This window comes from Saccopteryx leptura, chromosome 2, assembly GCF_036850995.1.
Source record: "Saccopteryx leptura isolate mSacLep1 chromosome 2, mSacLep1_pri_phased_curated, whole genome shotgun sequence".
Taxonomy (NCBI): domain Eukaryota; kingdom Metazoa; phylum Chordata; class Mammalia; order Chiroptera; family Emballonuridae; genus Saccopteryx; species Saccopteryx leptura.
This window is the reverse complement of record NC_089504.1, coordinates 346,215,515-346,231,141: the sequence shown is the minus strand read 5'-3', so window position 1 is coordinate 346,231,141 and position 15,627 is coordinate 346,215,515. Positions and strand designations below refer to the sequence as shown.

At 52.6% G+C, this 15,627-nt stretch overlaps 1 protein-coding gene across 1 annotated transcript; it reads right to left on the bottom strand.

Moving 5' to 3' along the window:
• Positions 1 to 1,052: 1,052 nt before the first annotated feature.
• Positions 1,053 to 12,697, bottom strand: CCR7 (C-C motif chemokine receptor 7). The gene is made up of 3 exons (XM_066364240.1): positions 12,611 to 12,697; positions 6,111 to 6,160; positions 1,053 to 3,079 (listed from the first exon to the last, which is right to left on the bottom strand). The coding sequence occupies exons 1-3, from the start codon at positions 12,618 to 12,620 to the stop codon at positions 2,000 to 2,002; spliced, it is 1,140 nt and encodes a 379-aa protein (XP_066220337.1). The 5' UTR covers positions 12,621 to 12,697; the 3' UTR covers positions 1,053 to 1,999.
• Positions 12,698 to 15,627: the final 2,930 nt, after the last annotated feature.

Sequence of the window (15,627 nt, the reverse complement as noted above, 5' to 3'; positions counted from 1 at the left end):
CTGCTGCGCTGGCTTGCTGCTCCACATCCGTGCCAGGCTCATTCTTCCCGGGGCGCCGGCCCCCAGCTCGGAGGCTGGCTGACAAATTGCGCCCCGTGCAGCCCTTGGAGGATGGTAATATAATGTGCTTATGAGATTAGAGAACGGGCTTCATTACCAGGCTCCATTTTTGACAAGGCTCTTTTCACTTAGAAAAATTGATGGAATCATCTTTTGCATGAGTGTCTCAGCTGCTGTGCCCCTTCAGCCCCCCAAGCTATTATAGTGCTGGGCCCTTCAGCTTCCTCTTCATACATCACGGCTGGACTAACCTTCTCTCTGCTGGAAGAAATCGGAGTGTTGGGCAGACATCAGGGCACCCAGTGACATGGCTCCTGGGCCTGTGTGGGGCAGTGGCTGCTTCTCATCCCTTCCCCTCCCATGGTGAGGATCTGCGCCATGGAAAGCCATTGCTACAACAGGCAATGGCTGTAGGGAGGGCTATGGGTGGGCCTGGCTCTCGAGTATCCAGCAGAGAGTGTAGCCTCTCGTGTGGGTCCCATCCCAAATCCCCTTAATCCAGCATGCCATGGTCTCTGAGCCCAGGGAGAGGCCCTCCCTCTAATCGCCAGTTTTGGAGCCTGAATGGGACTGACAAAAGGTGAAGGGCTGTAGTTCCAGCCCCTGGACTGATCAGGGACGGAGGAGCAGACCAGTGTGCCTATGCCGCTAAGGGTCAGTGAGAGTTCCCAGCCACAGAGGTTATAGCGACAACTTTGTTCTTTCCAAAGCTCTGCTCATACCAGTGTCCCTGGGTCACTGCTGACCACAAAGACTTCAGTCCTGTCCCATGAGCTCTGGAAGGCTACTTGCAAGTTGGACGCACTGCATGTACTTCCCGTCTCCCTGCCTTTCAGCCTCTTAGGCCTGCGTCACTGGATGGGCTCAAAGCATAGCTCAGTAGGCCTCCTGGCTCTGAGCATCTCTGAGAAACCGAGGCTGGCAGGGGCAGAGGGAAGTGGGGGTGGTCGGGTGGGGCGCGAGGGTTTGCAAAACAAGAACACACTCATTCGTCATTTATCAAAAATCCTTTTTCTTTTCTTTTCAAGCTGTTGTGTCCTCAGAGGAAAAACTTTTATTTGTATATGAGTAAAACGTACTCTCAATGAATTGAAAGCAGGACGGGATGCTAGTATTTTGTGTCTGTGACAAAGAACAAAGAAGCAGCACGCTGGCCTTTGGCAGCCAGTATTGTCACCCACACCTGGGCCCCTCACTCCGCTCTCTGCCCTTTCCTACAACCTATAGCAGAGCTGGGACACAAGAAGATCTGGCCTGCGTCATCCCTGCCCCAGAGCCTTGGCTGGGAACAGGGCCCTGGCCGGCTGGAGGCAGCTGGCCTGCTGGAAACACCACCCCTCTCCCCGCGGAGGGCCTGCGAGGGCGGCAAGTGAGAGGCAAGTGTGCTTTTACGGAGGCTTGGAGGCTGCCATTTCCTGCTGGCTCGGATGACAGTGGAAAAAGAGAGATGGAGGGAGGGATTCAGAGAGTTAGTTGACCCACTGGCGTCTCCCTTTCCCTGCCAAGCCAAGAAGTCTCTCCACCACCTCTGGTCTTGGAAACACAGCCTTGTTTTTCTGGAAGAGCTCGTCCCAGCCCTTGAAGCTTCATTCTGAGATCTCTCCAGCCCCTTGTCCTGCCCTGGCTCTCAGCACCTTCACTCCAGGATGTGTGAACTTTCTCGACTTTCACTTTGGTTTTTGGTTTGGGGGACAACAACTTTGGTGTCAGGTTGTTGCCGGATCTGGTAGCTTATCAGCCACGTCTCAACAGACTTAGTTGAGGTAATGAGGGTTGGGCTTCACCTGTCTTTTGTGGCCTGGGTTTTCACCATGAGATAAAACCTTACAGGCCAGAACTGCCCTTCCCTCAGCAGCTTTTGCCCCTGAGTTGTCATCAGTTCCCTGTCCCCAATCCTGGGGCCTTGGGAGAGGTCCTACGAGTCCAGGCAGAGGAGCCTCTAGGGGGAGAAGGTGGTGGTGGTCTCGGCCTCCACACTCATCGAGGAGCGCCGGGTGTGTCTGCAGGAAGACCACTGCCGGAGCTGCTCTTGGCTGAGGCAGCCCAAGTCCTTGAAGAGCTTAAAGAGGTCATTGCGAAACTTGACACCAATGAAGGCGTACAAGAAAGGGTTGACGCAGCAGCGGACGCAGGCCAGGCTGTAGGTGATGTCGTAGGCGATGTTGAGCTGCTTGCTGAGCTCACAGCTGCTGGTGGTGGTGATATTGAAGTTGGCCACTGTCTTGGCCAGGACCACCCCGTTGTAGGGCAGCTGGAAAGCTACGAAGACCACCACGACGGCGATGATCACCTTGATCGCCTTGTTGCGTTCGAAGTTGCGCGCCTGGAGCAGGGTGCGGATGATGACCAGGTAGCAGAAGCTCATGGCCACGAGGGGGATCAGGAAGCCCACCACCATCTGGGCCACCTGGGTGGTGATCAAGGTCTCCACGTGGTCGGTGATGAGCGAGCACCGGAAGCTTTCCTCACTGTTGCTCCTCTGGATGCCGCTGTACAGCACCTCCGGGGTGGAGAGCATCATGGCCAGCATCCAGATGCCCACACAGGAGAGCTTGCTGATGAAAAGGACGCGGGCCCGGTGGCGGTGGGCCGAGACGGCCTGGACGATGGCCACATAGCGGTCAATACTGATGCAAAGAAGCAGGAGCATGCCGCTGAAGAAGCTCATCTTGTTGATGCCGAAGATGAGCTTGCAAATGTAGATGCCGAAGGCCCAGGACTTGGCTGCACTGTAGGCCCAGAAAGGAAGGGTCAGGAGGGATAGGATGTCTGCCAAGGCCAGGTTGAGCAGGTAGGTATCGGTCATGGTCTTGAGCCTCTTGAAATAGATGTAGGTTAGTACGACCAGCCCATTGCCCAGCAGACCCACTATACAAATGACAGTGTACATAATCGGGAGGAACCAGGCCTTAAAGTTCCGCACGTCCTTCTTGAAGCACACAGACTCGAACAGCGTATAGTCCACCGTGGTGTTTTCTCCGATGTAATCGTCCGTGGCCTCATCTTGGCACAAGCACACCTGTAGGGAAGGACACCGGGGAACACAATCCAGCTTTAGCTAAGTGGGTCAAAGTCTCGTTGCCCTGAGATTGCTCAGAGCAGGGGTTTCAAAGTGTGGTCCCCGTCGTCAACATCGTCATCACTGTCACCTGCATATTCTTGGACCCCATATGACACCTACTACCCCAGAAACCTCAGGGAGCGGGGCCCAGGAACCTGTTTTTCTTTTAGATTTTATTTATTGATTTCTAGAAAGAGGAGAGAGAGAGAGAAAGAGGGAGGAGAAGCAGGAAGCATCCACTCATAGTAGTTGCTTCCTGTATGTGCCCTGACGGGGCAAGCCCAGGGTTTCGAACCGGCAACCTCAGCGTTCCAGATCGATGCTCTATCCACTGCGCCACCTCAGGTCAAGCAGGAATCTGTTTTTCTAAACTTTTCAGGTGGTCCTTTGGTTTGAAATCAGCACTTCTCAAATTTTAACACACATATAAGTGACTCGGGCATCTTGTTAAAGCGTATGTCCTGAACAGGCTGGGAGGGGCCTGAGATCCTGCATTTCTAACAAGTAGTCAGGCTCTGGTTTTGCCAGCTCTGAGGGACCCCACCTTACATGCGCTGACAGCGGACCGGAAACAGTCTGGGCTTTGGGATCAAACGGGCCTTGAGACAGTTAAACACACTTCGTCTCTCTGGGCCTTAGTTTTCTTCTCTGTGAAATGGGGATGAACGCGATCTCCTTCTCAGGGTGTTGTGCGTACCTAACCCAGGCTCAGGCATCCACTTGTCTCCGCGGAGGTTTTATTTTGTGGGAGCCTGTGCCTTTATTCTTGAACCTCCTTCAGAGTCTGGTAGAAAGAGCTTTCCAGAAAGAAACCTACAAAATACTTCAGCTTTTGAGGGAAATCCACCATGGGGGTAAGGTTGAGGAGGGCCTGGAGTGGGAAGGAAGGGAGATGCAAGCTCTGCTAAGAGCCTGCTAAGCCCTGGTTCGGGGCCAGCTGCCGTGACCATGGGTGGCGAGTGACTTTGGAAGAATATTTTGGATCCCTGGGGCCGGGGGCACAGTGCCCGGGGCGCTGCAGGGGCTCAGGCTACGGTGCCCAGCACACTGAACTTCACACTGGGCTCTAGCAGGGATGGATTCCAGGCCCGCAGGCCGCTTCCTCCTCAGCTGTGACCCCGTCCTCTCTCGGAGCCCCTGGGCGGAAGCACAGCTGTCTCCCACCTTCTCCTCCCTCCTCTCTGCCTCTCTCTTCCTTGCAGTCTCTTCAGACAGATCCCAATCAACAGGGCTCAGCTGCTCAGGGCTTTTTTTAGCCTGTCTGCAGAGCAGGGTGAAGGTTGAAACGGCCTGCTGTGATTTTATCAATGAAGGAGGAGGGCTCACGTGTGGGCTCATGCCTCTGTGCACAGTGACACGGTGACAGCCGAGCCCGGGCAAGGCTGGGAGCTGGGCTGGAAGCCGGCGCTCCCTCCTCTGGGGCTTGGACTCTGAGCATTGAACATGCTGGACTTGCATACAGCTGGAGGACCGGGACTTTAACAATGAGGAAAGAGAGGCAGGCACTCAGAGAGGCGAGGTGGCTCGCTCGGGGTTACACAGCCAGACGTGGAGTCCAGTCTCCCACGTCCCTGAGCCCGGTCTCTGTCTTCCTCATTTCAATTCTGGGCTCATCACTGTCCTGCTTGGGGGACAGGATGAGGAAAAAGAGTGTCCAGGAGTCTTTTCTCTGGGCATTGTTATCTCAAAAAGAAAAGTCAGTGGCAACTCCTTTTCCCTCGTTGGGGCATGACTGCAGCCCGGGAGGACCACCCGTAGTAAGGCCCAGGCCTTACGTCTGGGGCCCCTGGACAAAAGGGGGTTCTGGGCCCTCCTAGAGGGCTGTGTATCCAGCCTTTACAAAGTGTGCTCCCCACCACCCCTGCCTTCTCTCTCCCCCTCTGCTAGCCCCCCCATAAGCCACCAGGCTCGACGCCTCTGCAGCCCACAGCCCCACCACATCCTGCCCCATCTGAGCCAACCCTATCTACCCAAGTAAAGAGAAGAAAGAGCCCCAGCTGCCCATCAACCCTTCCCCCACCTTCTAGCCCCCCCCCCCCCCGCCCCGGGAAGGGGGCCAGCTGCAGGCTGCGGCCCAAGCTCCGGGGGGCCTCTGGGATGGGGTTTTGGGAGCAGTGCCCAGCTTGGGGCCTGCCTCTGGCCAGAGCTCCTGGAAAGTTGCCCCTCTGGCCTCCAGACCTGGAGAAGAGCCAGATCCCAAGCTGCCTCTCCAGCTCTTGTTTCAGCTGCCCCTCACCCTCCAAGACAGCTCCCACCCGCAACAAATGGAGGAGAGTGCACTCCACCAGTTACAGTTTCTTCTAACTCTGACACTTGATGGGGGCAGATTTTCTGTTTCCACTTCTGAGATTGAGAAGCAAAGCCTTGTAAACTGGAGGGCTTTGCTCCTGTAGAGTTCCGGCCCTAAAAAGTATATAAGTGTCCGTCCCCCCCTCACACCCCAGGGTCCTGGGCCCCACCCTACCCCCCAGTGGGTTTCAGATGGGTCTTTTATTTTACAAAAAGATCTAGGCTTCCAGGGGAGCCTTTGGCTGGCTGTTGGGGAGGGAGGCAGCCTTGGGGTGACTGGACAGTAGCCCGGCCATCACACCGAAGGTCCTTTTCTCAGCCCGTTAAAACATATGAAGCTTTACGTGCATGGGTGCGTGTCCATATGTGCAGAACTCGGCACTCTGACAGCCTGTGCTTTTGCAACTCCCCTCTAAGAGCTCAGCCGGAGCCCGCACGACTCTCTCTTAGACGGGGGTATTGGAAGTGGGTGGGGAAGGTGGTGGTAACTTAGTTCTTTCATGTTTTAATTTAAAAGGAGTATAGGCTCTCCAGGGTCACTCAGCATTTGGAGAGGGCTGACCATCAGCTTAATGAATGGTGAGTGGGTTTAGCATCTGGATCTGTTTCCTTTCAGCAAACGCCCAGCTGCTCCACCGGAACCCGGACTGGGGAGGGATGGGCTTGGGCACAGGGCTGTGGAGGAAGGAACAGACCTTACCTGGAAAATGACAAGGAGAACCACCACCAACATGCTTTTCATTGGCTTCCCTGCGGGAGACAAGGTGAGAAAATGACTGCTTGGCAAGGACGGCTCCCCCTTACGGTCGAAGGCGCGGAGACGGACGCCGACGGAGCTTTCATCACCAGCTCTGGGCACCGCGCTTGCCGAAACAGAACATCAGAACCAGATTGTGCCTCGGAGCCCCTGGCCGGCTGCCCGGCCTCGCTGCCCTCACCCCCTCTTCTCCTCTACTGTCAGGTCCCCAGAAGGAGCAGATTAGAACGCAGGCCAGTCTCCCCCTTCTTGACTCTTCAGGGCCTCTTTGTAGGGGAGGTTGGAAAGTCCACCCTGGCCCAGACCGACTCTCATGGTTGAACTTCAGCTCGTCTTGACTCCTCGGTCTCAATGGCCTCCTCCCACTCTGGGTTATGCAGGAAGCAAGGCCTGGGGTGGTGGTAGTGGACGTGTGTGTGTGTGTGTGTGTGTGTGTGTGTGTGTGTGTGTCCCGCACTGCCCCCGTGCTGAGGTGAGTAGGCAGCTGCATACGCATCCCATCCCGGAGTGTCTTCTGAGGAAGGCTAGCTGGTCTCATGGGGCCGGGTAGAGCAGTGTTACCGATGGACCTCTCAGGAACAAATGGGAGAGTGTTTTGGGGACCCACAGGGCTCCCCAACACCTCTTCATTCAGCTGACATCCATCCAGCGTGGACGGGTGCTTCCCCTGGCCCACCCCTCAGTCTGACTTTGGGGCAGGGACCCCTTTGCCTTTGCTCAGCGCCGGCCCAGAGTAGAGGGGGTGCCCAGCAACTGTGCGCTGAGGAATATGTCAGAGAATGATGCCCTGCTTGCCCTTTGAGGTGGCCTGAGGGGACGCTGTCCTGTGGCAGTCAGTGTGGCAGGATGGAGACTATTCCCTGACAGGACTGCCTTTTTTTTGTTTGACTGAAGTGTGTATATGCTTCCCCTTCTTTAAAGTGTTCCTAACTCAGAGCCTTGGGATATGGGAGGAAGGGAACACGGGGTTAGCTGTGGGAACTGTGGGAAGAGACCCGGCCCAGAGCAGGGGTCAGAGCCTGGCACGTTACGGAAATCAGGGGGCTCTCCTTGGGCCTGAGCAGCAGGTTGAGACCCTGAGTTAGCACAAGGCCCACATGCTGCACACGGAGGACAGGCGCCTGGCTGCTCCGTTCTGCCTGGTCTGTGTTTGAGCTGAGGGCCGGACCGGGAACTTAATTCCTCGGAGGGCCGAGCAGGGGTGGCAGTCCACGGGGGCATTTCTGCAGAAATCTCATCTCACCTGACAGCCTGGGAGCTCCGTGAAGAAAAGAACCTTTGTGTCCCCTTCCCCATTACTTGACCCTCAGGCCTGGCCCACAGGAGGGTCTGTGATGCCATCTATGAATGCCAACCCAGGACTTGCAGGCCAATCACACCTCTAGTCTCAGTAGGGACGGGAACTGGTTGGAGCCCTGCTTTAAACACCTCTGGAGGCTGGTGCCTCCCTCCAGCCAGCAGTCTCTTGCTTCCCAAGAGGAAGCAGCACATTCCTGGTGAGTTTGTGTACTTGGCCACAGCACCACTTGCTGGAAATCCTGCTGTATGACATGCAAGTCACAGTTATTGTTTTCCAGAGGGACTGCCTACCCAAGGCTGGGGATTCAGGGCTTGGGGGTCCCTAGGGGAAGGAAGAATGACATCAAACCACATACATAGATATTTCTCCCACCTCAAGCAAGTTATACTGCATGCTATTGCTAGACATGTCTTCCTAAGCATAACTTGGATGCAACCCGCCACTGCTTCCTCCCCCTAAATCATTAGGACCTCTCTACCCAACCCTAGGGAGGGAGCCCCTGATGCTTAGTTCGCATGGCAGTCATGCCCTCTGCTGTCTACTTGGACCTGCCTTCCTAGCGGTATTTCTGGGGACAGGCACCCACTGTCCCATTGTCCCCAGCTTGTGCCTGAGTATTTGCAGCCCTGGGAGGAAATAGATCCTTATGCAACATCATAGCTCCTCTCTCATTCCCCTTTCCTTGCTGAATTACCCCTTGAGCCCCTGAGCTCATGTCCACATTTCTGCCCTAACCACACTGTCTTCATTCTCCAACGAATTCACCGCCCATCCTCCACTGACTCATCTGCTGCGAACCCTCGAGGTTTCTTTAAACACATGACTCTTTCAGTTGCTCTAGAGAAAGCCCGCTCTGACTGTCAGTGAGAACTGAGAAACCTCAAAGTTTTGATAAGTCACAATGGGTAAAATATGAAGAACACCAACGATGTTTCTGTTTTACTCCGTTAACCCCCTTTCCTGGGCCTTGGCCCATTCTTTTTTGCCACTATCTAGGGTAAGGGATAGGGGGTGGGAGCTGGTGTGTGTGTGTGTGTGTGTGTGTGTGTGTGTGTGTGTGTGTGTGTGTGTGAGAGAGAGAGAGAGAGAGAGAGAGAGAGAGAGAGAGATTTCTCATTCCAGGTGTGTTGGAGATGTCAAATGAGCAGGGATCTTGTAGGACCAGAATAGGCCACTTTCAAGAAAGGCTACTAAATGGGAACTTAGGGGAACTCTGGCGTGTGGCAGAGGGGGCCTGGTTGGTGGCCATGAGTCAAATCATTTCTGTCTGTTAAAAAGTCATAAAGCAACCGACTTGGGCCAACAGTTTAGATGAGACCAGTGAAGTCGGAAATCTCAGAGGCTGAAGAGTGGTCTACTTATACATTGGGTATTTACTGAGTTCTTGAGTTTCTAGTAATGATCATAATGCAAAGAAAATTCCCTAAAACTCCAGCCTAAGTGCCCAGCAAGAGAAACTCCTTTTTTTTTTTTTTTGTCTGGGAGGAGGGGATTGCTGGCTGGCTGTCCCCTTCAAACCCTGAACTTCTATCCCCACATTTTCCAGGCCCTTCAGGCCACCCAGGGAATCATGGCTGCCCATCAGCTATCCCCAAAAGCCACCTCAAACTTTCTCTTCTTTGTAATTCCTCACCTGCCAACACAACTTTTCTATTTTGGGAGGTGGGTAAGGGAGGGGGAAGGAAGAAGCAGGGAAGTGGTAGGAATCTGGAGAGAAGGTGGGAGGGACTGGGGACTCTCTTTCAGGCAATAAAGAGGGATGGATGAGAGCTGCTTGAATCTTGCAGTCAGTACGATAGTAATTGCTTTACCCAGTGATATAATTCATATTTATTGAGCTCTCACTATGCACCTGTTTCCATGTATGATTATTTCATCCTCACAAAAGCCCGATGAGGTAGGTACTGCTATTATTTTCATTTAGCAATGAGGAAGCTGAAGCGCAGCGAGATTAATAACTTTTGCAGTCACAGCTGGCTAGCAGTGGGGATGGCTTTTGAACCCGTCTGATCCCAGAAACAGCACTCCTGATCGCTTTCTGTGTAGCTTCTTAGTCTTTATATATCCCTCTCTCATAACATCTTGTGAGTTATCCCTTGTTATTCTCATTCTATATTTCAGAGAACAGAGGCCCAGAGAGGTTAAGCCACTTGCCTGGGACCACACAGCTGCTAATAGATGGTTGTGAGATTTGAATAAAACTCTCACTACTGTGTAACCCTGTATTTCTGATAAGGCTGCTGTATACAGGGACCTCCATGGAGCATGAGGGGAATCTTCACTCCCCCACGTCCCACTGATCACCCAGTTCTGTTGCTTTTCTCCCCCAGTGTAGAGCTGGTCCCACCTCTGCCCTGATGTAAGGCTTTGCTGCCCCCTTGCTGCCACTTCTTCTGAAACAGAAATCTTGTCTTGTTATTCAACTAATTGAAAAAGAAAAAATTTTCACCGGGTCCCATCACTTTCAGGATCAAGTCCAAACTCCTTAGCAATACCATACAAAATCTTAGGGGTCGGCCCTCCTGCCTCCCTCCTGCCTCCCTTCCTACTTTTCCCCTTCAGATGGCCAGAGCTGACCATCTGGGAGTCTGCAGGCTGAGCCCCCAGGACACTCTGCTTCGCTGCATGGAGTTTACAAAATTTAGATTTGACTGCCTGTAAGTTGGGTTTGCACCTTCTGGTTTACTCTGCTCCCTTCCCTTTACTCCATCTATGCGCATTCCCACATCACCTTGTTGGCCTCTAATGGCAATTGAATGTGCTATCACTGTCCCATCCCAGGCCTCTTGCTCCGTCTCTGGTTTGCTAACTCCTACACACCCTTCAAAACCCAACTTAAATGTTCCTCTGACTCATGGTGACTATTCCTTCCTTTGAGCTTTATAAACATCTTTCCCATTACCCCATCAGCACTGTATCTCACTCTGATGCATTGGCCTAGTGACATATTGTGTCTTTCTTCCCACCAGACTGGTCATGCTTGAATTCCTCGATCAATAATAGCTGATTGAAGGAAAGTACCAAGCAAAGGGGAGAGATTTTCCGACAGCTCCCCTGGGCTGCCTCATTCCCCTCCTCCCCAACCGAGCTCCCAGAAGTCCAGGAGAGACTGGCCCTGGATTCTATCAGCATCCCCTCTGCTGCCATATGCGACCAAGCTGTGAGGGGAGACTCTGGCCGGTTTATTTATTTATTCTCTGCTTTGGGGAATTCTGAGGTCTTAGGTCTGTCTCATTTCTTGAAGGGAAGGCACCTCCAGCTGCTCATTCAAATTGTGAAAAAGACCAACTCAGCCTAGGTTTCGCATTTTCATTTCATGTAACAGAAACTCAGCCCCCTCACCCACCTCTTGCTCCTGCTGGGAGGATGAAGACAGAAAAACAGACCAACGGTCCATAGCCTATTCTGAGCAAAAGCTGCTCAGTGACTTCCCCTCTACCAGTATTTTGGGCTTGACTGTTGGCGCTCTCAAGTTGAGCAAAGCAGCAAGAGCATCCCCTTCTCCTGGACCAGAGGTTACCCTCCCTCCCCACTTCAAAGCCTGTGGGTTTAGCACCCCCAAAACCTAGGTCTGGAGAAGGACCCTCAATGGTATCCTGGAGTTGGCTTTCATAGGCTCGTTAGCCAGTGCTGAAATCTCTCTCCGATTCTGTGTTCAGTCATTTCATAGCTTGACATGGGCTAGAAGCTTGAAATCAGCTATGGTGGGAGAATTTACACTATGGAAATTGGCAGGCACTACAAATCAGGGTCATCGTCCACCCTGGGGGTGTTTTTCTAACAATTACCAGCCCACCACCAGGACGCTGCTTGGTTCCCTTCACAGAAGTCAGAGAGTCAGGAGCAGGGTCTGCAGTGGGTAACAGCTGTATCCGGTGACTGTGGTTAATGGGGGTAGATGGCTGGGGAGTGGGATTAAAGGGTACGCTGCTGGGAGGAGAAGAAGTTGGAAGAGATTTTAAAACACTAAAACCAACTCAGAGTTCTTGACGTCATTCCACAAACATTTTCTGCTCACACCTCCAAAGTACCTGGGATTCAGAGATGCAAGAATCAGACCCTGCCTTCCAGGAGCTCAGTGACTGTGTGAGGTGGCCACTTTAGCCCTGCCACAACCGTTTTCTGGGTCCACCCAGGTTTCTGGGCAGGCAGGAAAGGCAGAAAGGAAGGCAAAAGGTTGTGCTGTGGTGGGGAAGGTTGTGAGGACAGCAGAGGGAACCTTCACTTTTTAAAGCTAAACTCTTGTGGCTTTGAGGCCACTGTGGTGCTTGCTTGCTGGTGAGAACGAGCCATCCAGGAACCTGGCCTTTGTAACCTATGCAGGGTCTGACTCCACAGCTGAGATTTATAAACCAGGTATCTGGAGCTGGATGAACACCCCCTAAACCCAAGGCTTCTCTTGTACTCTCTAGTTAAGACCAAGGTTAGATGGGAAGATGGGCTTTTTAAAGGGAAGAGTCATCTGCCTGGGTAGAAAACGTAAGTAAGTGAGGCGGGGGCTGTGTCGGAGGCCCGGGCTGTGACCTCTCCGGCTAACGCCCCTTGCCATGCTGTTTTGCTTACCCAGCCTTTATAACCTGCAAGAGGCACGGGCGAGGCTGGTAGGGTGTGAGGCAGAAAAGCAGCAGCCCAGCTTTCATTTGCATGGCGAGTATCACTTGTACAATGCAGTTACCTTGAATTTGCTCCTCCTCCTCACCCCAAGAGAACAAAGATTCTAATCCCTATTCAGCAGAGGAGAAAGGTGGGAATCGGAGGGCCAGAACCCTCTGAGAATTTCTCCCTGATGAAACAGGTCTGGAGAGCCTCACCCTTCCAAGCCGAGGTGAGAACAGGTGCCGGCCAGATCATCACCAGCCCCAGCCCCGCCACCTTCTTCTGTCACACTGTTTTGCAAAGGCATGACCTCAACCACTTGGTCTGCCCAGGTACCAGTGGTTACTTCCTCCCCCAGGTCTGAAAGGTGCACCTGTCGTGCCTGGGAGAACAGGGTGGCATTCTGACCCCCACCAAAGCAGAATGGAACTTCTTTGGTAGGCTTTTCCATGCCTGCCATTCCCACCCTCCACCCCATTCCACCAAGTCAGTCTGGGTGTCAGACTGGCCCCGTACCGTGTTCTCTCACACAGGAAGGTTCACTTACCCAAGTCCATACTCTCAGGGCAGCTGAAACCACAAAGGAAGGCTGTGCTGTCGCTTGTGCTCCCCTGTCTGGGGAGGAAGTGAGTGATATGAGCCCCTTTTAAGTTGTGCCCCTCCCACCCCTGCTCCTCCCCCCAGTCCAGCCTTCTGGGACTAGAGGTGTAAGAGGTGACAGAGTGCAGGCACATTCACTGGTCCTAGGATCGTGAATCATCAAGTCATTGACTTTCAAAAAGCCCCCTATGAAAAAAAAGCCCCCTGTGAAAAAAGAAGTTCCCTATGCAGCTCTGAAAAGCAAAGAAGAAGGACCCAGCCCAGGGCGGGGGAATAGAGACCATTTATTGATTCAACAAGTATTTGTATTTATAGCCTGTGTGTGGGCGGGGGCAGAGTCAGAGACCCAGTGAGAGCTGTATCCCCATCCTTCTCCTGCCCTGTTCTGTGTCACAGGGGACTACATTTCCCAAGCTACTTTGCAATCTGACTTCTGGGTAGATTTGGCCAATAAAAGTCACTGACAGATATGGATAATAGAAGAGAAGGGATATGCCAAATGTATCTCCTCTTTCTTTTTTCTCTTGTCTTCCTTTCCTTTCCATTTTCTAAATTTTTTTATTTTTATTTTTTTAGCGAGAAAGCAAGCGAGAGAGAAACAGAGAGAGATATGGAGGGACAGACAGAAACAGACAGACAGGAAGGGAGAGAGATGAGAAGCATCAACTCATAGTGGTGGCACCTTAGTTGTTCATTGACTGTTTCTCATGTGTGCCTTGACCAGGGATTGGGGGTGGCCAGCAGTCTTGCCAGTGACCTCTTGCTTAAGCCAGTGACCTTGGGCTTTAAACCAGTGACCTTTGGGCTCAAGCCAGGGACCATGGGGTCATGTCTATGATCCCACGCTCAAGCCAGCAACCCTGCACTCAAGCTGGTGAGCCTGCGCTCAAGCCAGAGACCTTGGAGTTTTGAACCTGGGTCCTCAGCATCCCAAGCTGACACTATCTACTGTGCCACCGCCTGGTTAGGCCCTTTCTTTCTTTTTTTTTTTTTTCATTTTTCTGAAGCTGGAAACAGGGAGAGACAGTCAGACAGACTCCCGCATGCGCCCGACCGGGATCCACCCGGCACGCCCACCAGGGGCGAAGCTCTGCCCACCAGGGGGCGATGCTCTGCCCATCCTGGGCGTCACCATGCTGCGACCAGAGCCACTCTAACGCCTGGGGCAGAGGCCACAGAGCCATGCCCAGCGCCAGGGCCATCTTTGCTCCAATGGAGCCTTGGCTGTGGGAGGGGAAGAGAGAGACAGAGAGGAAAGCGCGGCGGAGGGGTGGAGAAGCAAATGGGCGCTTCTCCTGTGTGCCCTGGCCGGGAATCGAACCCGGGTCCTCCGCACGCTAGGCCGACGCTCTACCGCTGAGCCAACCGGCCAGGGCCCTTTCTTTCTTTTATTACAGCTTTGTGAAATATACTTCACATGTAAAATTAGCCCTTTTCAAGTGCACTAGTCAGTGGTTTTGTATAGTCACTGAGTTGTACAACCACTACCACAATCACTTTTAGAGCATTTTTTATCCCCTCCCCATAGAACTTCCTATACTCATTAGCAACGACCCCCCCATCTCCCCTCCACCTTTGCCTCTAACTCCTGGCACACACAAATCTACCTTCTGTCTCTATAGATTTGCCTATTCTGGACATTTCTTACAAATAAAATTGTATAACATGAGTCTTTTGTATCCGGCTTTTTAACTTAGCACAATGTTTTCAAGGTTATCTGTGTTACAACAGGTACCATTTCCTCATTCTCTTTTATGACCCAATAATATTCCATTGCATGGATATACCACATTTTGCTTATTAATCATCATTTGAACATTTGGATTGTTACTGCTTTTTTTTTTTTTTTTTTTTTTTTCATTTTTCTGAAGCTGGAAACAGGGAGAGACAGTCAGACAGACTCCCGCATGCGCCCGACCGGGATCCACCCGGCACGCCCACCAGGGGCGATGCTCTGCCCACCAGGGGGCGATGCTCTGCCCATCCTGGGCGTCGCCATGTTGCGACCAGAGCCACTCCAGCGCCTGAGGCAGAGGCCACAGAGCCATGCCCAGCGCCCGGGCCATCTTTGCTTCAGTGGAGCCTCGGCTGCGGGAGGGGAAGAGAGAGACAGAGAGGAAAGCACGGCGGAGGGGTGGAGAAGCAAATGGGCGCTTCTCCTGTGTGCCCTGGCCGGGAATCGAACCCGGGTCCTCCGCACGCTAGGCCGACGCTCTAGTTACTGCTTTTTGACTGTAATGAATAACGCTGTGAACATCCACGTGCAAGTTTTTGGGTAGACACGAGCTTTTTTCTCTTGAGTATGGTATACTCCTACAAGTGGAATTGCTGGGTCATAGGGTAACTACATGTTTAACATTTTAAGGAGCTATCAAACTGTTTTACAAAGTGGACTTACCATTCTGCATTCTTATCTGCAATGTGTGACAGTTCCACATTCTCCACAAAATTTGTTATTGTCTGATTTTATTATTCTATCCATCCTACTGAATATGAAGTAGTATCTTATTGTGGCTTTGATTTGCATTATCTTCATGATTAATGATGTTGAGCACCTTTTCATGTGCTTATTGACCATTTGTATATATTTTTTTGAGAAATGTCTATTTAAATCATTTGCTCCCCCCCCCTCCCCTTTAAGCAAGACAGAAAGAGAGGGAGAGAAACAGAAAGGGAGAGAGATGAGAAGCATCAACTCATAGTTGCATCCCTTTAGTTGTTCATCGATTGCTTCTCATACATGCCATGACCGGGGGGCTCCAGCTTGGGGGGCTCCAGTGACCCCTTGCTCAAGCCAGTGATCTTGGGCTCAAGCCAGAGACCATGGGATCATGTTTATGATCCCATGCTCAAGCCAGTGTCCCTGCGTTCAAGCTGGTGACCCTATGCTTAAGTCGGATGAGCCTGCAGTCAAGCCAGTGACCTCAGGGTTTTGAACCCAGGACCTCAGCATCCCAGGCTGAT